Raw genomic sequence first — 23,528 nt, 5'->3', positions numbered from 1 at the left:
AAAATTTCCGTTTAAAAAAAAAATAAAGACAGGTTATATCAAATTTAAACCGACGTTAAATCAGATAAATACCCATCTTATGGAAATAATGAATAAAATGAGATAAAAAAAAGTAATTATTTTTATTGACCATTCAATCATATAATATAATGTATTATATTGGGAGGTCACATCGAACACCCACCACTATGCAAGTGAGAATTCGTCCTCACATTGAACAAAACAAACCAAATATCTCTTTATGGTCAAATGTGTCATCGTTTCAGTCGTTGATTAGAACGTCGCTCAGTGTGCATTGAATTGACATTTTGAATTGTCCGCTCCCTAATTAATTGGCAAAACCAACACAAATATTCCCTTGATTACGCTAATAAATATCGTTCTATATATATATATATATATATTTATAAATAGATCATTTGAGAGAATATTCTATATATGAAATTAATATATACAAATATTAAAATACAAACAATTATTGTTAAAACCGTATTTCTTATACATTTCTATCCAAACGCATATTAATAGTTAAATAGGTCAAATATTTCAACACTTGAATCATCAAGCTTTCTGAACTATAATAGTATATTTTAACAACCGGTTCAAACCATATATTAGAATTATAATGGTTTTGATTATTAGTTACAACTAATAGTCCGCATACATTTTGACTATATATATTGCATGAACACTCTAATTATCATTTTTTTTAGATTTAGAAGCGATAAAAGAATAATGCGTTTATATATATATATACACACATATACACAAAAATTGTGACAGTTTTGGAAATTTTCCTCTATAACTTTATAAAAGAAGATATCAAATAAAGCATACTTTCATGTGAAGAGAATTTAAAAAAGAAAATACGGAAATATCTCTCACCTAACAAAAGTACTCTAGTTAATGTAAAGGGACTTTCACCACATAAATACGATCCAATCCCTGTGAACGGATTTTAATAGATAAGTAAATCATAAAACAATCAATAACCTTAATTATAAAACTATAAATGATAAAACAAAAACTTTTTGTACGAAAAATAAAAATAAAACTTCCACATAAATACATAAAATTTCTTAAAAATATCACACCAACACATTAACTCTCCACTACCGTGGTTTGCCGACTATTGCGCAGGACCGAGGGTTTACTGTCGGTATACCGATTGTCCTGTTTAAGGGGCTGAGGTGGTCGGGGTCCAGTCCGGAAGACCGTATGGCGGGTTCCCACCGTTAAAAAAAAAAAAACTATCCACCACATACACGAAAAAAAATTGAATGCTTCTTAAAAATTTAGAGGGAAAAAAAAGGACTACGCGTAAAAAGAAAGAAAAACTAAGAATTATTTTTCCAGGATGATAATATTTCAACAAAAAAAAACTAGGATGATAATAGTAATAATAATAATAATAATAATAATAATAATAATAATAATAATAATAATGTGGACTGCGTTACCGATCACAAACGTGCCAGGAAAACCGGTCAAACGCTGAAAAATCTCAGCCCCTTAAATATCTCATCTCATCCCCCGAGAAACACAATTCACTCGCGAGACAAACAACTTGGAAATTAAACACACACACACATGTATTCCTTTGCTCTTCTGTCGTGTCGTCGTCGACTTCGCCGATGATAAATCCTCCATAACTACACAGAACAAAGAACAAGAAAACAAACAAACATGGGAAAAGCTTTGGCGATCATAAACTGTATATTACTCGGAATAGGAAACTGTGGAGGACCTCTCATGTCTCGTCTCTACTACAACAATGGCGGACAACGGATCTGGCTCTCCAGCCTCCTCGAAACAGGCGGCTTCCCAATCATGTCCATCCCCCTCTTCTTCTGCCTCCTCGACCGCAAACGCAAACGCAACCGCGACGAGAAAACGCGTCTGATCCTCATGAAACCGCGTCTCTTCGCCGCTGCAGCCGTCGCGGGTCTCCTCACTGGCGTCGACGACTACATATACGCTTACGGGCTCTCGTTTTTGCCCGTCTCGACCGCTTCTCTGATAATCGCGTCTCAGCTAGCGTTCACTGCGTTTTTCGCCTTCTTCCTCGTCAAGCAGAAGTTCACGCCTTTCTCCATCAACGCCATTGTTCTGTTAACCCTAGGGGCCGGGGTCTTGGCTCTGCATACAGCAGGAGATGTTCCACCGAACGAGACTCACAAGCAGTACATAACGGGCTTCTTACTCACCATTGGTGCAGCCGTCTTGTACGCCTTTGTGTTGCCGCTTGTCGAGCTTTCTTACAAGAAAGCTAACCAGCCCATCACCTACACTCTTGTTCTCGAGTTTCAGTTCGTCATGTGCTTCTTCGCCACCCTCTTTTGCGCCACTGGCTTGTTCATCAGCGGCGATTTCAAGGTATATTTGTAGTTTATCAGATCGAGAGTGAACCCAATTAGGATACGTAACCGATTATATCGGTTTTTGTTTGGTTCAGTTCGGTCTTTCTTGATTAGGGTTTGTCCTAGTTTCCTTTCCAAACACTTAACATGGAGAAATTTTGCTTCATACAAAATGGGCGGCGGAAAGCGGAAGGCTTTTGACGAGCATCTGGTTCGAGGAATCAAGAACTGAAAAAGGGTATCTTCTTGTTACTGTTTTTGCAGATGATTCCGGCAGAAGCGAAAACCTTCAAGCTGGGAGAGACATTGTACTATGTCGTGATCGTTTTCGCGAGCATGATGTGGCAATGCTTCTTCTTAGGAGCCATTGGAGTGATCTTCTGCGCATCTTCCCTCGTCTCGGGGATTCTCATCGCCGTTCTTCTTCCCCTTACAGAGATCTTAGCCGTCGTTTTCTTCGGCGAGAAGTTTCAAGCCGAGAAAGGAGTTTCTCTCGTCCTATCCCTCTGGGGATTCGCCTCCTACTTCTACGGAGAAGTCAAATCCGACAAGGAACGAAGAGATAACGAGCGAACTCGGGAGGAGACGGATATGGATCGGGTTCCACGTCCGTAGCCAAGTGTCTCTTCTGCTTTATAACAGAACAAAGCATTACAAGAAGCAGTGTTTTTTTATATAACGCATTGTTTCACTTATGTTCTGTTTTTTTTTTTTTTTTTTTTTTTAAAAATCATCGTGTTGTGTGTGTGTGTTGTCATCTGCAATAAGCTTAGTTTCAGTACCATAATGTTAGTTCAATATTTTCTAAAATTTCGAAATGGTATATATCTCCGATTCAATATTTCTAAATTTCTTGTAAAGTTAATTCAATGATTTTTTTTATGTTTCATATGGACCGGGCATCATTCTTAGGATCTGAAATATTAACATAATTGAACGAAATTCAACCCATGAAATATTTTGTTTTATGCATAATTTTTTGTTTGGAAACTCGTTTTAGTCTATAAACAGGCCTTGGAAATCTATATTTAACCGTCCAAATCAACCACTTATATGCATTTAGCATTTATTTCATCTATTGTAATCAGCAGTGTTGCTCGTATCTAGGTTTTGCAATTTCGTTAACCATACTGATTCTAATTCGGTTTCAGGATCAGGGTTGAAGTTTCTAAACCCGGTTTAATTCTGGATTCCGGATCGAACCAAAACCGATGAGAAAACCCGTAACATAGACGAAAACCGATATTAAAACCCGAACCGGATCCACTCAAATATTTATATTGTATATAAATATAATCATAGATGTTGACAGAAAGCAAAAGTATCCACTTCTTTGTAGCAAACTTCAAACTTTCAAACGTCTCTTTAACCTTTTTAATATATTTCCCGAGCATATTTAAATAAAAAGAGTAAAAGTATATTAAACTATATTAAAATGGTTTGTATTTTTGTTATCAAATATTAAATGTTATATTTCCCGATTGTATTTATTTAGGTCTTATCCACCATGCAAGTGTGGCATCGTTCACTTGAAAGTTGGATGGAGCTCATGCTGTCTTAAGTCAAGCATGTCACATCTTTTTTATCACGGACTTCTATGTCACTAGTGTCCACAAAATCTTTGACTAATTCTTATCCCAAAGTTCTTATATTTAATTATTATGGAAAGCTAATGAAATTTATTTGCGGTATGACTAAATTATATTGTTCTAACTAGATATTCCTTAGTCTATCACACTTTCAAATTTTTTTTAGGATTATAATTTGATAACGTATACTGTTCTTGTCTTGTTGTGCAACTTGTGTTCAATAATAGGACTCAACTTCGATATCTAACAATCATCAAACATATCTAAAACCCCCTTTAAAATGATAAGAAAAAAGCATAAATCTAAATAAATCTCTTATAAATATATTTAAAAATTGTCATATGCATCAATTTATCTATTTTAGTTTTAATGATAAATTAATTTTTTTTTATAACAACATATTTTAAACTGAATTACCTTATATGCACACATTACAATATAATAATGAGTTTCACGAGATTTTTATGATGAGAGAAAAATCTGCCGCAACAATGATTTGTGAAGAATATAGGTTACAGAAATTTTAGGGAAGTTGATGGATAATATGATCACAATTAACATATCAAATCATGGACAAATGTACAAAGTTACCCCCGAAACAATTTCAATAACCACTTGTTGTGAATTTTGATTTTTCCCTATATACATACCGACACTTCTATTCCATTTTTTCTAACAAACTTATCATTTAATTCGATATTTTTGTAAAATTTTAGATCTTTTATTGTCAAAATCTGATGCATCATAGTTTAATCTCTAACAAATCTCCCTATATATATATATTAAATTATCATTTGAACACATATTTTCTTAGCTTACCGAAATACAAAAACAAAAGTTGGCATATTAGTATCATTTTAACACATTTTTGTTTACCTTAGTTAAATAACATTTTCGGCTTGTCTTTGATATATCATTTTGTTTGTTATCCATTAAAGAAAATACAAAATGGAAATTTAACTCCGTTTTCGAATTGTTTTACACTGAAATTACTGTCCGTGAGGGATCTAGAACTATAAATATCTACAAAAATTAATTTTCGTATGCAATAATAAGATAACGAAAAAATAGATAATATTAATTTAATTTTATTAAGATATGTACAACATAAATACTACTTTTTATACATTTATATAAATTAATTTAAAAATTAAACTATAATATTTAGATCCACTTATTACTACTTATATCTATATATTATAATACTTCTAAAAACAAGCAATTTTTTATTTATAAATAATATAAAATAATACACACAAGGCATAATCGAATAATATATACAAATTTAAAAGAATAAAGAAAAAAGAAATACAAAAAAGAGAAGAAACCTCAGATCTCGTAAAGTCACCAACATTAGTGTCGTCGTCGATTTTGAATAATTCAATCGGTGAAAAGGAATTCAATACGTATGTTTCGTTCCGAATACAAGTATTAAATTAGAGAAGTTAATGTAATTCTAATTACATGATTTGTTTTCTATCCCGAAATTAGTGTAAATCTGGATTCAATACATCTGGTTTAAAAAAAATATTGATGTCGTCCCTTTTGTCCGAACCCTTGGGACAACCCACGAAGGTGTCCCCATGATATATTGACACCGACACCTTCTTAATATCTAGCGATTTTATCTATCTGATCCCAAGATAAGTTATGTATATAGAAATAAAAATTGAAAAATATGGAATGTCTTATATCCCCAAAAACAATTCTTGGTATGTGTGATTTGACCCTTTTTTCCCGGATTCGAAGTAGTCGGTCTACGTGAAGATAACTCATAAAGATAATAATAATTTTTGAAAAATAGGATAGAAATTAGGGTTGGGCACGGGTTGGGTACCCACGTTTTTAGAGATACTCGTCTTCGTTTTCGTCTTCGCGGGTTTCAGAGAAATACTATCTCTATCTCTATTTCATAATATTCGGATACCCGTCCAACGGATACCCATAACTAAAAGACGGATACCCACGAGTACCCGTATCCGTATAAAAAATATTAAACAATATAAAATTAAAGTAAATAATCAATAAAAATATACATATTTTATTCCAAAAATATATTTTTAAGTTTAAAAATTATTAAAATATAATAATATGCATAGAATCCTAGAAATATTTTAAAATATACACAATAATTTGAAGTTAAATCTATCAAAATTTGAAAATCCAATATATAATCCTAAAAAAAAGTAAAAATAACCTAAGTATTTTAGAAATTATATTAAAAATATAAGGTTAATTTTGTAATTTTAAAATTTTAATATATATGCGGATACCCGCGGATACCCGTTATTTCAATATATAAAACCCGAATCTATACCCATATGACGGGTATTCTAGTTTTTAATACTCGTTTTCGTCTTCGTTAGGTGCCGAGTACCATTTTTCGGGTATGTACAAGACCGGGTATCCGCTTACCCACGGGTAACGGGTTTAAATGCCCAGCCTAATATAAATACCTGCGCTTCTATTCCAATTTAAAAGTTTACAATCATAATTTGAGGAATTCCTAGTCATGATCATGAAAACGCCTTAAGGAAAGTTTCCAATAAATATTATTTTCTTCAAAAAAAAAACTATAGATTTCTAGATTATTTTTTTAATAACTTATTTTAATATTTACCATTTGTAAATAGAAATGTTATTTTAGTAAATTTTATACAAATTATGTGTCAGAATATATAATATACAAATTTTAGATGTTAAAAAATAAAAGTTTTAAAGTTGGCTAACAAAGATAAGTAACAGCACAAAGTTTGAGTGAATATATATATATATATATATATACACACACGTATATTTTTAAATTAATCACACTAGGGTTCCATTCCATTATAGGAGTCATTAATCACGAAAGAAGAAGTTTCAACAACCCATCTTAATTTAAGTAATATTCATGACAGAAAATGGGTCTACACGCTTAAACTCCCTTTCCCAAAAGCAGTGGCATATTAACACGGTGATCACTATCTATATATCTATATGTTTCTTCGTAGTTAATGGCGATCATTCATAAAGAAGAAGAAGAAGAAGAAGAGGATGGAGAAGGCTCTGGTGATCATAAACTGTATATTCCTTGCCATTGGAAACTGTGGAGGACCTCTGATGATGCGTCTCTACTTCAACAATGGCGGAAAACGCGTCTGGCTCTCGAGCTTCCTCGAAACCGCCGGTTTCCCAATCATCTTCATCCCTCTCTTCTCATCTTTCCTCAAACGCAATCGCAATCGCACAAGCTGCATCATCACAAGCAGCAGCAGCAGCAGCGACGAGAAGACGCGTTTTTTCCTCATGAGGCCTCGTCTATTCGCTGCTTCAGGGTTCATAGGCATAATCACTGGCCTCGACAACTACTTATACGCTTACGGGTTAGCCTTTTTGCCCGTCTCGACCTCGTCCTTGATCATCGCTTCCCAGCTAGCGTTCACGGCTCTGTTCGCTTTCTTGCTGGTCAAGCAAAAGTTCACGCCTTTCTCCGTAAATGCGGTCGTGCTGTTAACGGTCGGGGCAGGGGTTTTGGCTCTGCACACGGGCGGAGACAAGCCTTCTAACGAGTCCCAGAAGGACTACATGTTGGGTTTTGTCCTGACGGTCGCTGCCGCTGTTCTGTATGCTTTCATTTTGCCATTCATCGAGCTTACTTACAAGAAGGCTCGTCAAGAGATGAGCTTTACTCTTGTCCTCGAGGTCCAGATGGTTATGTGCCTTTTCGCCTCGGTCTTCTGCCTCGTGGGCATGCTCATCTCCGACGATTTCAAGGTTGGATCCTCTGTCTCTGCGCGATGAGCAAGAAAACTGAAAAAAGATTGTTTCTTTGAACGTGTTTTTCTTTTTCTTTTTTTCAGGCGATCCCAAGAGAAGCAAGAAGCTTCGGGTTGGGAGAGAGGGTGTATTACGTGGTGATCGCGTTCACGGCCATAATCTGGCAAGGCTTCTTCCTCGGAGCGATCGGTGTCATCTTCTGCGCGTCTTCCCTCGTCTCGGGCGTTCTGATTTCGGTTCTTCTTCCGCTCACGGAGGTGTTAGCCGTCGTTTGCTTCAAAGAGAGGTTCCAAGCCGAGAAAGGCGTATCTCTCGTCCTCTCCCTCTGGGGTTTCGTGTCCTATTTCTACGGTGAAGCCAAACACTCGAAGGTCCACAAAGACGGACAGTCCGAGGCCCGGACCGAGACCGAGACCGAACTGCCTCGGCTTCCTTGTCCGTAGTCGGAGGTCGAGAAGTGATATTGTGGCAGATTTTTCGTCTTGGTCTTGTAATAGAACGAAGCATACGTTGTAAAAGGGTAGTTTAGTAATTGTATATGCATTGTTTCACTCTATACGCTTTGATCTTCATTACAATAATACAAAGAAAACAATAGCCAAGGAGAAAATATTCATTTGGATCGAACAGCATATTAGATTTACTAATATCTCTCTTTTTGTCGCTTATTGTTATATAAATTAAATTTTAAACCCACACGAAAAAAAAATTTGGACTTTATATATATATATCAAAACAGCCGCAATTAATTCTGTTATTAAATTTTCTTAACAATAAATTAGGACCACCAAAATTTAATTTCAAATTGGTTTAACTTTTTCGTTAACCGGAGAAGAAAGATCCCAAACCGAAACCGGTTTGAAGAAACATCAAGATTAAGTAATTATTTAATTTATTTTGTCTACCGGTGCGAACAAACAAAGACGTGATCTTTTCTTTGCAGGAGTGAAACGATCGTTGCGGAGAAGAAGCTTCGGATCTGATCGTGATCGAGTCGGATCAGCTATGAGCGAGCACGAGAGCCATGGAACCAAGAGTTCGAACCCGACTCCCTCGGAGTCAAAGCCTCCTCCTCCTGCTCCTCACTCGTCGGATTACGCTCCGTACCCTACGCTGGACCCGAACGATGTCACTCCGCCGCCGCGTGATTGGAGCTCCGGTACGGCTCCGATCTCCGGTTATGCCGCCACCACCATGCCGCCGGAGTCCAATCCTTACGTGTCTCCTTCTCCGGTGCCGAAGAGTGAGTTTTGTCGTTTCACTATGTAATTGCGAATCACTGGGTGAAGACTTTCTGTGTTTGATTGGTGATTTTGCGTTTGAATTTGGGGCAGATAAGCTGGATTCGGTGAAGGATGTGTTAGGAAAGTGGGGGAAAATGGCGGCGGATGCGACGAAGAAGGCGGAGGATCTCGCCGGGAACGTCTGGCAGCACTGTAAGCCATTTTTGGTTCTTTCTCACGTTGATAATATCTTTATGCGCTTCGTTTTGTGGCTCCTGGGATTTGATCAGAGGATTTGCAGATTGCAATTGCAATTGGATTTCTTTCTCACGTTGATAATGTCTTTATGCTTTTCGTTTTGGTTCCTGGTAGATTTTCTTAGTGAACTCTGTAACGATCTCTAAACATACCCGGTTGCAGTTTTTCTGCTCCATTTCTTTGTTTCTTTTCGTGTCAGATTTTTCCATGGTGTTAAGTGTCCTTCCATGGAAATTTCCCTTTTCCCTGTTCTTTGAAGCTGTGCTTTTTATAATGCAGTTTTTCGCGCATTCATACCCAAATGCGAATTAGAAATGGTAGTCAACCAGGTATTTCATGTTCTTTGAGACTCCTTGAAAGTGAGGTTGCAATTACAAAATGATTTTTATCTTCGTGAAAGGAATTGAAACTTGAAAATGAAAAAGACTACTTTACCATGAACAATTGATGAACTGATGATCCAAAATGTTGGGTACATGATGGTCCTGACTCCTGACCCAGAATAGGCTGCTTGTTGTTGGGAGCTTCTGTGTTGGCTGTTACTTGCACAGTTGTATATTTTTGGGTTTTGCTGTTGATAGCACATATTAGGACTCTCCAGTTCTTTCTTCTGGATATTATCTTGGATGGAAATTACTAATCTTTTTTCTGAGGGGTGGAGAAATATTATTACACAGTCAGTAGTCTTGACCGGATACTTCGTTTAAGAATCTCTTAAATGAGACTCTAAGTGAATACGTGAGTTACTATCTTGCTCCTTTATCAGTGAAAACAGGTCCGAGTGTAGCAGATGCTGCCGTCTCACGAATTGCTCAGGGTACTAAAATACTCACAGAAGGTGGCTACGAAAAGGTCTTCAAGCAAACGTTTGAGTGTGCCGATGATGAACGGCTTCTTAAGACATATGCCTCTTACTTGTCTACATCTGCCGGTCCTGTAATGGGAATTCTATATCTGTCTACTCACAAAATCGGATTTTGTAGTGACAATCCTCTCTCCTACAAAGTTGGTGACCAGACCCAATGGAGCTATTACAAGGTACACTGTTCATTTGATGTGGTTTTTTAAATCAGTTTTCTTACTATCGACAAGAATATCTGCAACGACCAATATACTACCCTTGTTGCAGAATAGATACTATCGACCACTGCATTGTATGATGTAGTTTTACACTTTTTTTTTTAAATCATATCAATCTTCCGGAAAGTTGCATACTTTCATCCTGAAGTAGAGAGTATCGGGAGAATGTAATGCCAAAGTATCAGCAACTCGGTATACTGAAAGAGTCGAGCTAAATCTCTTAGTACATGATCAAAGTTTGTCTAGGAATTCAAATGCATAGCGTTTTTCAGCTTTTCTTTATAACATGCACATACTCCATGACAATGTACATGATGGGTCCGATGATCTGATTGCTCTTTATACGAACAGGTCATAATTCCGGTGAATCAGCTTAAGGCAGTGAACCCATCGACAAGCAGAGTAAACCCATCTGAGAAATACATCCAAATCATTTCGGTGGATAACCACGAATTCTGGTTTTTGGGTTTGGTGAACTATGAAAGCGCGCTGAAGAACCTTCAAGGAGCCCTCCAACCGCAGAATCCGTGAGGTCAGTGGGAAAATATTCAGCTTCCACTCTACTTCTCTGGTGCATTGTATGAATCTTGTGTGAAGTCTTTCTTTTCTAATACCATACCAGTTCATGTGTCTGGAATGAATGAGATCTTGTAAAACATAGATGTTATATACATTTGTTGTTGTATTATCATGACTGTGTCATAGATAATTCCTTTACATGTTGTTATCCTCGATAAATCTCTAGACAAAATCACTTGATCTGACTTATTAAGATTGATATGATTTCTCAGGTTTAGATGGCGGGTTTCATCATTGGTCTTTGGCCTGATTGTTATAACACAAAAATTAACCGTTAACACTATTTATAAAATGTCCTTTTTAGTCGCAAAAGAAAATATCGGGTCTAAATCGCAAATATCATAAATTTGGAGGAGGTTTTCGCTATTTTGCTTGTAACACCAATGGAGTTAGGGTTTTTTTTTTTTTATCTTCTTATAAGACCGCCGCTTTAGAGATTCAGAGCACCTCGGCCTCTTCTGTTTGCTTCCTCTGTTTCTTCTACATGCTTAAGAGAGGGAAAAAAAATTTATTGCGCAGAATCCGTGAGGTTTTCTTCGTTTTTTTCATCTTCGATGGAGTTCCCAATGATCGAACATTGTTTTATTAGTTTCAGCCTTGTCTGAAACCCAATGTCGACACTTTGAACCATCTCTGAGGGAACTAGATCCGTCTTTCTTCTGTTTTGGAATAGTTTCTTTGTTGTTGCATATATTTGGAGATTTCAATGAACGCTTTTGTTTCCCGATGATGTTTTGAGTTAATTTTTAAACAAGTTTCAGCCTTGTCTGAAATTCAGTGTTGAACAATTCTCCTGTTCTGAGGGAACACAAAGTTTATCTTTTTTTTTTGTTGTTGTTTGGTTTTCATCTTCTGTTTTGTTATAATTCTATCGTTTTGGCTGAATCTTGTGTAGTTTCAGGCTTCAGCCCTTTTCGTCTCACTGTTTATAGAACTTGAAAAAAGTTGTCTTTCTCTGAGTTTTTATATAATTATTTTGAAGCTTAAGATGAATCACTTCACCTGATGTGGATCATGTCATCAACTATGACATGCCTAACAATATAGGAATATACGTATATACTATATCGTCCGAACAGGACAAGCAGACAAATAGCGGTGTCAAGCCACACTCTTGACACTCTGAGGATACTGATCTCTTGTATGATGTCGAGTACAAAGTCATGATGGGTCTTGTGTTTGTCTTTGAATTGTGATTACGGTAATCATGACATTGGTTAGTTCAATATCATTCCTCTTAGTAAAATTGTCTTGTTTTAACTTGACCTCGGCAAAGACATTTGGATAGATGTGTGTTCGATCAGTCTCTGGATATGATTTTGTACATAGCTGGATCTTAGACCTGTTCTCGGATGTAGATTTTCCGGTTTAGAATTTGATTTCCTTTGTATGCGATATTACTAACTTTGGTGTAACTTATGCGAGCCAAAGGGAAGTGAGAATAGCATTGGAAAAGGTCCAAATGAAACTGATCACTTGTCAAGAAACTTGTGAAAACATTCTGTCAAATAGAGATTTACAGATGAAATCCAGACAAGACAAAGGCCAGAAGGAAAGAGAAAGCCAAAGGGAATCCTCACAGCATTTGTGGTCAGTATCAGGAAACAGAGGTTATTCGAAAAAGAAGACAGAGGATGCATCCAAATGAGTAAGTGTGTCTTGATCCGCCAAGCTGTTGTGTCCGAACGCATAGTCTTGCATATTGAAAGCATCGTTGAATTTGTTTACATCTTGGCAATGCCCTAATGCCTCGACGCTCACAGCTGGTGTATCCCAATACGAGTTTTCGGTTTGGGGAAGTGTCAGTTCAGCTCCAACACAAGTACTTGGAGGCAGAGGAGGAAGCTCATGACTATGGCTTTGAACAACATTACTATATCCTGTCTGATAACCGCATTCCACCCCATGAAACCAGCCATTTGCCTGAAGATTATCATTGTTGTTAAAAGAGAACTCAATAGAGCTTTGGTTATTCGTCGAAGGGTATTGATTGTTGTAAGCAAAGTTTTCGACTTGGCCTGTAGGGTTGAATATCTCGGAGATGAGCCGGTTTGACTCGTCCGGGGAGACACAGGCAGTCACCGAGGAGCCATGTGGCATGTCGGGGTAGATGAAGTTGGTTCGAGCCGTTGAGCCTCTCATGGACCGAGCGGCTCTGTCATAGGCCATGGCAGCCTCCTCGGCCGTGTCAAATGTCCCTAACCAATACCTTTCCTTAGTCGTAGGGTTCCTTATCTCGGCCGCATATCTTCCCCACGGCCTTCTCCTCACTCCTAAATACTTTATTTCATCGTTCTGCTGCTGCTGCTGCTGAATCCTCGTCCTTCTGGATTTTGAAGAGGAACCCGATTTTGAAACACCGTTAAACTCCATATCGAGTTAAGTTGTTTTGGTTAAATGTTTTAGGGAGATTAAGAAGAGAGATTAGGTGTTGGATTTTGGTTAAGCTTGTCGTTTGATGAAATTTGGGGTGCTGTTTAAATAAGTGATTCCTGGGTTAGTGGGACCTTCACTTCAAGCCAAAAGGTCCCTTTAGGCTTATTTAGTAATGCAACAAGTGGTCACATGAAAGACGGTGCAAAAATCATATCGTCATTCATCACCTCCCAATCATAAGTGGGAAAGTTAAATTCTTGCTCTTCATTTTTTTTTAATTTCTAACTCTTTTTTCATTTCTTTTTATTTTTTATATGCGTATGCCCATTTTTAATTTCTAATACAATGTTTCTACACTTTGGTTTTCATGTTGCAATGATATATATATATATATACACACACACATATATATATATATGATATAGTAGGTAGTAGCACATATCATGCCAATATGCTTTTAAAGCGTTTTAAACTAGTTTAGATCACCAATAAATATATAGAAAAAAGAAACGCAATGAGCAAAAATATATGGTTTGAGTTTATATATTAAAACATGTTTTATATGTAGATAATATGTTTAATATATAAAAGATGTTTCAGAGTTGGTTTTGTAAATATTGTACAAAGTCGTTTTGTATATAATTTTTTGAGAAAAAAAAAACAATGTTTTCCATCTCTCTGAGTTTTATAATATAATTTGATGATTTTCAGTTGTATATTAAGTAATTTAAAAAAAACAGAAAATTTTAATTCTCTATTCCAAGTTCTCATGATCGAGAGTATCGAATTATTACTTTTGAATCCATAAGATCAGTTGATCTAATGATGGGCTAATCACATGCAATATCGTTACCATGATTGCAATTTGCAACCTCCTCGGATCAAAATGATTATTTATTTATTTATTTATCATATACTTTAAATACAATGGCAACTTCCCCTACTGGAATAAGTTCAAAAGAAAATTAGCATCTATTTCTTGAGAATGGCTTTGATGATATTGTTTGAGAATGCTATTTACACCATAGATTCAAAATCTACTATTAGATCTATTCAAAAATCGAAACATATACACTAATTCGAGAAAATATGAAAAAAAATGTTATTAGGATTGGTATTTCAGATTTTGAATATGTTTGGTTTGGCTATTTTTTTTTGGATTTGTTAGTTTTTGTAAAAAAAAATGTATCTATTTGATTTTTATATTGTTTTTTTTTTCTATTCGAATTTGGTGAGAATTTAGTTTTTTCAGTAGTATTATATTTGATTAAGATTTAGTTTGAATTCGATAGATTTTTATCTTTAGAAAATCATATCCAATAAATTTTTAATAGGATTTGGTTCTAATATGCTATATACTATCATATATTCAATTCCATTTGGTCTTATAAGAAAATATGGAACATTTCATCCATAAAATATAATAAGTGTTTTGTTGATAAATTAAGTGTTTTTTTTTCATTTTTTTTATTTTATTTTAATCTATAAACATAATTCATGTTGATTAGGCACAAGGTTTTCCTAAGTATATACACTTTTACGATGTTGAAGAGGTTTGAGTTTTGATATGGCAAAGTACTCACAGCACATGCAATAACGAGTTCAACAAGTTCAAGCATTATATATATATATATATATATAAATAGATTCAATCATGGATTTGTTATCATGCGTTTAGAGAACTTTATCCATGCTTCAAAAAGTTAGTTAACAATATAAATATTTTTTTTAACAATAAAGTAATGTTTTTTTCGGTAATGATTTTTCATTCTTTGGCCTCCTTTTATTTTATAAACTTTAAATTAAATCAACAATCTGACAACCTAGAAATTATAATAACAATTCTATTTTGTAAATGTAAAATTAAGTCGATAAATATTATCCTATTGAAATATAAACCATGAGAGTATAAAAATTAAAAAATATTATCCTAGTTCAAAATATATTCTACTAGTGTTTAATCCAATAATCGAAATATTAAATTGCATACAATTAAAGTATGAAATCATTCAAATGATGGTTATTTTTTCATGATATATATATATATATATATATATATATATATATATATACACATATTTTTGCCAAAAGGCCAAATATGTGATGGACCTTGTTAGCTCGTGTACACAAACTTTAAAACAAGGCTTGGTGTTTGTTGTTTAGTTGAAATTCCACAAAGCCCAAAAGCGATTGTACTACAAGAAAGCCCAGAAATTAATTGGACAATTTTGTGCTTGAAACACCTATAATTGGTTAGGAAAGATTGCGGAAAAGTCCACTAATTACTAATAATCTCCACATTAAATATGCCAATATTCGCAGGCATTTTATTCTTGCACATATTGATTTGGAATGATGTAGTAGAAAAACTATGTTACAAATATGTGTCGGATTAAAATATGTATTTGAATTTTTTAAACAAAAAATATCATATTTTCCTTTATTTTTTTTAAATCATACATAGAATTAAATTATTTTGAATAAAATGGAGTTAGGCATTATAAAAAATACCATTACTTTGCTATTTTGACTTCAAAACAAATCTTTCTCCATCTGTGACCATATGACCCATGTGATTCGAAATATAGTGTGATTACATTTTGATCTCATTGTTCATAACGTTAAATTTATGATGTTTTAACCAAATGATTAGTAAGATATATAAGGTATGAATATAATGAATTAGTGTGATCACCATAAATTTAATGTTATAATCAATAAAATTAAAATGTGATCATATTATATTTTGGATCACATTGGTCACATGGTTACAGATGTAGAAAGGTGTGTATTGAAGTCAATAGAAAAGTAACGGTATTTTTTATATAATGTCCTATAATTTAGATTTAAAACGTGCTTTTTCCGATATTACTGGTAACTATAAGGACATATTTGTAAAACCACAAATATATACACACGAGAGAAGCACACGTTCGTTATTTCTTTATTTTATTTTTTGGTATTAAGGAAAAAAAAAAGGAAAAAGAATCGGAGGGGTTAGAAATCGGACAGAAGCTCTCGTCCTGATTCAATTCGATTCTCCGCGAAGGCGAAACCGTAGAGAACAAGAAGAACTCAGGAGACAAAATGAGCTTTGTCATGACCAATTCCTGTTCCTCGCCGCCGCTTGTCGGCTTCTCCAAGCTTCGTCAGGTCTCTTCCTTCTTCTTCTTGGTCGGATTCCTCAGATTTTCTGGTTGAAATTCTCATGATGTGCGAATTTCTTTATGCAATTTGTTGTCTCGTAGATCTCTGTCGGAACCAGAAGAGGCGAAACCCTCTTTCGGCCGCCATTTTCTTCTGCTCGTAGAAACCTAAGTGTGAAGTCGTTCTGTTTCAATCTCCCTCAGGAACCCATTCTCTCGGAGGCTCTGAAGGTACCATCTTTTTCTCACATTTCTCTATCTTTTTTCCTTGGAATTTGTTGCGCGAATGGGTAAATTATTGATGACCCGTCTGCGTTTTTCGAAAAGACAGTAATCTGATGCCGGTTTTGAGGGGTTCTGTTCATGCTTGAAGGGGAAATTCAATGACATAGGATTGGGTTCTTAGCAATTGATCAAGTGTAACAGTGTTTGGTAGCTGTGGCTTAGTATCATGTTCTTGCTTAGAATCCAATAACTGTCGGGACTTTTGCTAATTCAGTAGTTTGTTTCCTTGTTCTGATCCATAGAGAACCTAGTTTTCTTTCCCTGATGTTGTGATAACCTCATTTGACGAAGAACATAAACAATTCTAGGTTTGTTCATCTCGAACCTAGTGGGTTCGGATTCATGCTCTGGGTTCGGTTGGTCCTGCAGGTCATTTAGGCGTTCTAGAGTGTATATCTATCTTCTCTTCTCGAATTTGATGTCTTTAATGTTTTTCCAGTCCACATTGACAAATGATTGTTGTTTCTCGGATTGAAATGTCTGCTTCGATCTTCCCTCACCGATAAAGCAAGCAAGAAATCGGCGAACCTCAGTTCGCGGAATCGCCTTCTGAGTTCTCTGTTTTTCGGAACTTGAATATATATGCATGATATTGAGTTCTACTCTTGGTGGTTTCGTGGCGTCCAGGAGCCAGTTGCCTTTGTGGGCGGGATGTTCGCGGGACTTTTGAGACTCGATCTGAACGAAGACCCGCTGAAGGAATGGGTGACGCGAACAGTAGAAGCCTCCGGTTTTTCCGAAGAGGAAGTTGCAGAAGATGGGATGGATTCAGGTGAAGAAGAAGCTCCTCAGCAGATTGAGATTGAATGAGGTTTGTTGTGTACAATTTGTCCGTACAAGTGATGATGCTCTTATCAAAAATACCATGTTACTCCTTAATACATTTCATAGTTGGGATATACATACATATACATATATATATACATATGAGGGTATTATTAGCATAATGCATATATATTAGGAAGTTTGAAGGTATATATATATTATCAGATGGAATTTAAACGAAGTTTGGTCTTGGAACTATTGTTATTATTATATTTTGTTCTTTTGAATACATTTCAAATACTGATTTCCCATTGACTCTTGAAACCAATCTTTCTTTCACCAATACATTACAACTTTTTTTTAGTGAGATGGGATGGGTCATATTCGATTTCCTAAAAACAAATGTAATTTAAATTAAAATGGGTCAACCGGTAAAACTAGCCAGCCAAAATTATATGAGAGTTTGAATTTACATATTATTATGTTGAGTTTTTTTAATTGTAATAAAAATATTTTTTTTGAACTTAGTAATTCTATTAAAAATAATCGCTTTATATTCATTCCATTATCAATAATAACAAAAATGATCATCTTTTACAATTTGTCATGATATCAGAAATCTAACCCTTTTTTCTTTTCTCGATTTCAATTTAACTTTTTCTAGTGACACGAACAAGGAAGGATGATGCATGAAATCAAAGAGCCTACTGTACACTAATTTAATTTGCGTTGAAGGACCAATGAATTTGTATGTGGCAGCTAAGAATTCAGAAATATCAGTCGGGTCCTCTCATTATCCATCCAACAAAGAAAATATAAATATAAATAAAAAAAATTGTAATGAGATAATACATAGGAACATAAAAATAATAAATAAGAGATGAGATGAATCGGGACAAATAGAAGGGGTTTTTTTTTTGTCCCCCACCACTCGAAAAAATTTGGTTATTTGGACAAAAGGCTGAAAAAGGGCTTCGTGTCTCTCTACAGTTTCATTTGTCTTCTGTCTCTCTGTCTCTTTTGTTTCCTCTTTTTTCCTTCTTGTTCTCGTGGCCTCCTTCTTCGCCTTTCCCTTTCTCATTTCTTTCTTTTTCTTTTTAATATTTTCTGATTTCCTTTTTTTTTTTGTGAAATATAGCTTTTTGAAAACAATTATATACCCCGGTTTATATATCTATTGTTTTTTTTTAAAATTTTGTATTTGTGAGCTTATGGTTTATTGTGTGTTTTGAAGTGGCATTTTGTTTTAGTTTACATGCACACCCTTTAGAGTATAGTATCGTCTGAATTGTATAAATAATTCATCATATATTGTTTATTTGATGAATAATATTATAATAAAACAAAATGGTTAGGCTAAGTATCACTCTCGGCACTTTGTAGTGCAAGTTCATTGTTCAAAATTATGGGTTTTTTTTGGTAACGAAAATTATGTTTTTTTTTTCTTTACGAAATATTCATACTTACTCGGGAAAAAAAAAATTGATCGAACCATAATTTTCCTTGGACTTTGGAGGTCCATAAAGCCGACCGTGCGGTAGGGTGTCGTGTCCAACGAGTTAACCCGACATAATTACTCAAAGGGAAAATAGTGTTCTATATATATCCACTTATAATTATTATGAAAAGTTTATGAATTTGTTGCAAATATTAAACATGGATTTTGAGTCCAAAATCGTATAATTTGTTTATCCCAAAACATTTTTTTTTTTAAAAATATTCTTAGAAATCTCGTCTCATCAATAGAATAAAGTATTTAATTTGCAGATTTTGTACTATTAAAATCACTAAAAGAAAATACAAAATAAAAATCACAAGTTATCCAATTTGAACAGCTCAACCGGTAAAATGAAGACGCAAAATATTTGTCCCGTCTCGAATTCAAGGTTCAAGTTGGGAAAGAAATCATAATTCCAATTATCCGGATTGCTTCCGACTCTAGGATTAGTCTTAATACCGACTCACAATACCGGTTATCCAAAAAAAAATCACAAGTGTTGTCTACGAAAACTTGGTAAAAACGATTCAAAGTCTCACGTTTGCAATAAAAAAAATAATAATAATGGTAATAAATGAATATGTATAGACAGGTTATTAACCAAGAATTATGGGGATGCATTGGAGTTGGTGGGTGGGGGTCGAAAACGACAGCGTTTGAAGGTGATAGTAATATGACAGTTCAAGGAGACTTTCTCTCTTTGGCCAACATGGAAGTGTGTTCCCTTCTGCTTTTGCTCTTTTATTTCGCTTCATGGATCTGTCTCTTTTACACATTTATATTGTCATGTAACACATCAATCCATATATCTTGTCGGTTACACTTTGTTTTTTTCCCCCATTAATTAGCCGAAACCCTAATGTAATTATATGAATATATATATATATATATACATATATATTGATGATTTGCGATACGCAAACATATATAGTGAATGGATAAGAATCCATCGTTTCATCATCAAGAGGTACCGATTCAATCAATTTTGGATTCGGATGATTTCACTTGTATTTATTGTTCGAATTATAGAAAATGTTTTATGTCAAACTAGGACAAATTAAAATTAGGGTTTCGATATATTCACACTTTACCAGAAAAAAATTAGGGTTTCGGAGTAAATGTTTTTTGTTTTTGTGATTATTCTGAGTTTTAAATCATCATCCATCTGTAAGTTGAAGAGTAATAATACCGTATCATGATGTAATCAATATCTTCCACATGCAATAATCACCGTCCAAATACGACTATCAGTATAATAAGACCATCTATTAACATAATTCCTATGGAATTATACAAATACAATAAATAAGCCCATTTTTTATTCCTAAGATTAAAAACATATTCCAAAGTTGAAGTGTTATACGATTTTATATTCTTAATTTTTGTTGTTGTAAGTTTGTTTTAATATGAGGTTTTGAATTTAATTTCATTATTTTTCTTGAAATAAAAAAAAAAATCCTATAATATTTATATATATGCTGTGGCCGGGCTGGCAAAATATCGAACCATCACTGTCCTCATGTGCATTGGGACGTCACCTATTCCATAGCCTTCCTTTTTTTTATTATTATTTTTCATTAAGTTCGCATAATTGAAATCTAAATTATGAAATTCTGAAAACATTTTCAATGCTTAGACCTAAGATTTTCTTATATATGAAATGAAATGGGAGATTCTACAGTTTTCTGTGTTATTTTTAAAAAAATAATTACTGGCTTTTGGACGAAAATAACAATTTTATATTTCATTCCTTTGAACAAAAAAAAAATTACACTGCTAATAAATTTTTTTCCCCTTACAAAAATTCCGAATGCTTCTCTTGGAATCACGTTTTGTCGTATAACGAAATTTATAAAATCCTTTTAGCAGCTTTTGTCCGTCCGTCGACATGAGATTGTTGGCAAATAGAATTTTGTGATTTTTTTTTTGTAATATATATATATATAATCATAAAAAAGTTTGTGGCTTTATTTCACATATGGTCTCACATAAAAGGATATGGTACACATTTGGTACCACAAAGCAAGATCAATCTTTGTTTGCCACTAAAACCAAAAAGAGAAGAAAAAATCCATAATAAAAGCAGGACAAAAAGTACATATTCACAGGAAAAAAACAAAATACACAAATATATATATATATATATATATATATATATATATATAGAGAGAGAGAGAGAGAGAGAGATAAAAAAGGAGAATTTGTTACAAATGAGACAATGTGAAGGAAACAAGGAGGAAGAAGCACTTGGAAAACAAACATAAAAATTAAGAATTAGCACTTAATGACACAGATTAGCGCCTTAATGATTATTAAACCAGCTAATTAGAATCTAAACCAAGCGGCTCCCACTTGGGAAGTCTCGAGCTGAAGAACCTCCCAATCACTCTCGTGTCAAGAATCTCAATGGCTCCTTGAGACTTAACGCATCTCGGCGTCTTGTACTGATTCACGGAAGAGCCCTGAGACACGCAATGATCCATCAGCACATCGAATGTCCCCATCCTCACCACTCTTATCTCCAAAGCCCCTATCGATCTGTCCTTGTTTCTGCACCTTCTGTACACGTAATCCAGACAGTCCTCCACTTCTGAACAGCATTCCTCCATTGTTGGTGTCTTTAGCTCGAATGGGTCGTCGTTGTATCGCGGCTTCAGCTCCCAGAAGAGCACGTAATGGCCCGGGATCGATGACGTGTCAGCGTAGCTCGTGTACTCCATGAGCAGGAGGTTCGACGGTTGGAGAAGCTGTTTGGCTTGCGTTACTGCCTTGAGAAGATCTTCCTCGCTTGTCTTGTCGGTGTCTATGCTCAGGACAACGTTCCTTCGTTGCACGAATCGGAACTGAGGCGCTTTGTTGTGGAAACCTGTCACCATCAGAATGTCTCCCACTCTGTATCTGTATAAACCTGTGTTAATGAGCCCACGTGAAATGTTACAACGCATCTTTGTGAGATTTCTTGGACAGATCTTGAAACTGAAAATGGGTCAAGAAGTTCAGTCGTCCTTGAATCTTCCCGAGCCCAGAAAACGACCAAGATTTCTTGAGTTCTACGTTTTTGTTCTTGTCATGCAGTTAGAAAGAAACCCGTACCTGTGAAAGTAGTGATGACAAGTTCGTAGTATTGACCGATTTGGACATCCACGAGATCGACGATCTGATCTTTGCTTTCGAGATTGTGATCACCGTTTTCAACGCCGTTGCATTGCGATCCACCGCTAATCTCGTCGTGGGATTTATCGGCGACGGGTAAGAACTCGAAATAGGCCATGTTAGGGAGAAGTGTGTAGGAAACATCAGAAGGGTCACAGTTAGGGTTGAGATTTATGCCAAAGTAACACTCGGAAGAAGCGTACATCGTTGAAACCAGGGGAAGACCGCCGCTATAGAACTCCAGCGTCGGAATATACTGAGCCATCGATCCCGTCACGATGACCTCGACATACTTAGCTCTCGGCCAAAGCCTCTTCACGATCCCTTCCCATGATTCCCCTTTGCATTCTCGTTCAATCTCATCAGCCAATTCAGGGCTTGGATCCTTGAGGATCGCCATTACAGCTTTTCTGCAGCCTGAATCTGTGATCCAGTCACAGACACTACCTGTTCTGATGTCGGAACAAAGCTCTTTGAAGTGATCCTCCAAGAACTTGACGGCTCGGAGGAACGCCGATGCGAAAACAGCTCCGACCCTTAGAACCTCGTGCCGCTGGATCAACCCGCAAAGCAGCTGACAGTACATGCTTTGCTTGCTGTCCAGACACAAGATTGTGTCGTCAGGGCTCGTGTAAATGTTGTACTTGTTGTACGGTCTGTTCCTGAAGTTTTGGCTCTTGTAATAACTCGTCAGAACCGGTCTGGCCATTAGCCCGGAAGAAGTCTTGATCTCGGGTTTGATGAACAAAAGATACATCCCTTTCCCTTCATCAAGCCCTTCCACGTACCTATACAGAAACACGAACGATACATACACCCAACAAAAATATTCACTGTTTCATTCGTTTTTGTTTTTTTGGTTGCTGAAGATTCTGAAAATCGAGGAGAAAAAACGTACTTGTTCATCACGGGTACAAGCATGTTGTAGAAGAATGTTTTCCTGTCCAGTTCTTGAGCTGTCGAAGGCATCAACTTCGGCTGTCCTTCTGATGTCCCCGAACTGCACCAATATAATCATTGACAGAATCAGTAATGCAATTAACCTTTGTATAATCTCGAAAATCAAGCACCTCATGAACATGCGTATATACGTATGTGTGTGTGTGTACCTTGTGAGGAGCTCGGTGATGGGTTGAGAAGAGATGACGTCAGGGGATTGACCATCAGCGATCCTTTGGATAAAGGGCTTGATATCCTCGTAATTCACCACCGGGACCTTGTTCTTGAAGATTTGCCTGCTGAATCGGCCGTCGACCAGAAACGCTTTGAGGTATTCGGTGCCCGAGTTTTGAGAGAGAATCTCATGAAGGACTTGCTGCTGTATCTGCTCCGCATTCGCGGTCAGATCTTCGAGAATCTTGAGGCCTGCGTCTGTGTCGTTTGGGTCATAACTCGGTATCGTTTTCTGCATTTTTAGTCAGTCGTGTCTGAGACAAGACACGCAAATCATGTAGGGA

The 23,528-nt window shown here is 35.7% G+C and overlaps 6 protein-coding genes across 6 annotated transcripts in view; 4 read left to right on the top strand and 2 right to left on the bottom strand.

Annotated features, from left to right (window-relative positions):
• Nucleotides 1-1,461: 1,461 nt before the first annotated feature.
• LOC104812610 (purine permease 3-like) lies at nucleotides 1,462-3,201 on the top strand. The gene is made up of 2 exons (XM_010539867.2): nucleotides 1,462-2,376; nucleotides 2,625-3,201. The coding sequence occupies exons 1-2, from the start codon at nucleotides 1,687-1,689 to the stop codon at nucleotides 2,973-2,975; spliced, it is 1,041 nt and encodes a 346-aa protein (XP_010538169.1). The 5' UTR covers nucleotides 1,462-1,686; the 3' UTR covers nucleotides 2,976-3,201.
• Nucleotides 3,202-6,800: 3,599 nt separating this feature from the next.
• Nucleotides 6,801-8,337, top strand: LOC104812609 (purine permease 1-like). The gene is made up of 2 exons (XM_010539866.2): nucleotides 6,801-7,705; nucleotides 7,792-8,337. Exons 1-2 carry the CDS (start codon nucleotides 6,986-6,988, stop codon nucleotides 8,149-8,151), a joined length of 1,080 nt encoding a protein of 359 aa, XP_010538168.1. The 5' UTR covers nucleotides 6,801-6,985; the 3' UTR covers nucleotides 8,152-8,337.
• A 273-nt stretch (nucleotides 8,338-8,610) lies between these two features.
• Nucleotides 8,611-10,996, top strand: LOC104812608 (GEM-like protein 1). The gene is made up of 4 exons (XM_010539864.2): nucleotides 8,611-8,951; nucleotides 9,043-9,144; nucleotides 9,956-10,227; nucleotides 10,621-10,996. Exons 1-4 carry the CDS (start codon nucleotides 8,714-8,716, stop codon nucleotides 10,798-10,800), a joined length of 792 nt encoding a protein of 263 aa, XP_010538166.1. The 5' UTR covers nucleotides 8,611-8,713; the 3' UTR covers nucleotides 10,801-10,996.
• Nucleotides 10,997-11,668: 672 nt separating this feature from the next.
• On the bottom strand, nucleotides 11,669-13,539 carry LOC104812607 (ethylene-responsive transcription factor ERF087-like). The gene has a single exon (XM_010539863.1). The coding sequence runs from the start codon at nucleotides 13,219-13,221 to the stop codon at nucleotides 12,460-12,462; it is 762 nt and encodes a 253-aa protein (XP_010538165.1). The 5' UTR covers nucleotides 13,222-13,539; the 3' UTR covers nucleotides 11,669-12,459.
• A 2,663-nt stretch (nucleotides 13,540-16,202) lies between these two features.
• LOC104812606 (UPF0426 protein At1g28150, chloroplastic) lies at nucleotides 16,203-17,580 on the top strand. The gene is made up of 3 exons (XM_010539862.2): nucleotides 16,203-16,377; nucleotides 16,473-16,601; nucleotides 17,283-17,580. The coding sequence occupies exons 1-3, from the start codon at nucleotides 16,312-16,314 to the stop codon at nucleotides 17,463-17,465; spliced, it is 378 nt and encodes a 125-aa protein (XP_010538164.1). The 5' UTR covers nucleotides 16,203-16,311; the 3' UTR covers nucleotides 17,466-17,580.
• A 3,522-nt stretch (nucleotides 17,581-21,102) lies between these two features.
• LOC104812604 (indole-3-acetic acid-amido synthetase GH3.17-like) overlaps nucleotides 21,103-23,528 on the bottom strand; it is a 2,664-nt gene continuing 238 nt past the window's right edge. The window contains exons 2-5 of the mRNA XM_010539861.2: nucleotides 23,181-23,528; nucleotides 22,970-23,071; nucleotides 22,012-22,859; nucleotides 21,103-21,826 (exon numbers count right to left, since the gene is read on the bottom strand). Coding sequence (XP_010538163.1) covers nucleotides 21,240-21,826; nucleotides 22,012-22,859; nucleotides 22,970-23,071; nucleotides 23,181-23,482 — 1,839 coding nt within the window. The 5' untranslated portion in view covers nucleotides 23,483-23,528 and the 3' untranslated portion in view covers nucleotides 21,103-21,239. The remainder of the gene's footprint in view (nucleotides 21,827-22,011; nucleotides 22,860-22,969; nucleotides 23,072-23,180) is intronic.

This window comes from Tarenaya hassleriana, unplaced genomic scaffold (assembly GCF_000463585.1).
Source record: "Tarenaya hassleriana unplaced genomic scaffold, ASM46358v1 Cleome2, whole genome shotgun sequence".
Taxonomy (NCBI): Eukaryota; Viridiplantae; Streptophyta; class Magnoliopsida; order Brassicales; family Cleomaceae; genus Tarenaya; species Tarenaya hassleriana.
The sequence above is the reverse complement of the archived record's forward strand: the minus strand, read 5'-3'. Positions and strand labels throughout refer to the sequence as shown.

Excerpts from the sequence above, each read along its gene's own strand:
- LOC104812610 (XM_010539867.2), top strand. The coding sequence starts at position 1,687 with ATGGGAAAAGCTTTGGCGATCATAAACTGTATATTACTCGGAATAGGA. Across the intron at positions 2,377-2,624 it reads TCATCAGCGGCGATTTCAAG|ATGATTCCGGCAGAAGCGAA; the intron begins GTATATTTGTAG and ends CTGTTTTTGCAG.
- LOC104812609 (XM_010539866.2), top strand. The coding sequence starts at position 6,986 with ATGGAGAAGGCTCTGGTGATCATAAACTGTATATTCCTTGCCATTGGA. Across the intron at positions 7,706-7,791 it reads TCATCTCCGACGATTTCAAG|GCGATCCCAAGAGAAGCAAG; the intron begins GTTGGATCCTCT and ends TCTTTTTTTCAG.
- LOC104812608 (XM_010539864.2), top strand. The coding sequence starts at position 8,714 with ATGAGCGAGCACGAGAGCCATGGAACCAAGAGTTCGAACCCGACTCCC. Across the intron at positions 8,952-9,042 it reads TCCTTCTCCGGTGCCGAAGA|ATAAGCTGGATTCGGTGAAG; the intron begins GTGAGTTTTGTC and ends AATTTGGGGCAG. Across the intron at positions 9,145-9,955 it reads CGGGAACGTCTGGCAGCACT|TGAAAACAGGTCCGAGTGTA; the intron begins GTAAGCCATTTT and ends CTCCTTTATCAG.
- LOC104812607 (XM_010539863.1), bottom strand. The coding sequence starts at position 13,221 with ATGGAGTTTAACGGTGTTTCAAAATCGGGTTCCTCTTCAAAATCCAGA.
- LOC104812606 (XM_010539862.2), top strand. The coding sequence starts at position 16,312 with ATGAGCTTTGTCATGACCAATTCCTGTTCCTCGCCGCCGCTTGTCGGC. Across the intron at positions 16,378-16,472 it reads GCTTCTCCAAGCTTCGTCAG|ATCTCTGTCGGAACCAGAAG; the intron begins GTCTCTTCCTTC and ends GTTGTCTCGTAG. Across the intron at positions 16,602-17,282 it reads TTCTCTCGGAGGCTCTGAAG|GAGCCAGTTGCCTTTGTGGG; the intron begins GTACCATCTTTT and ends CGTGGCGTCCAG.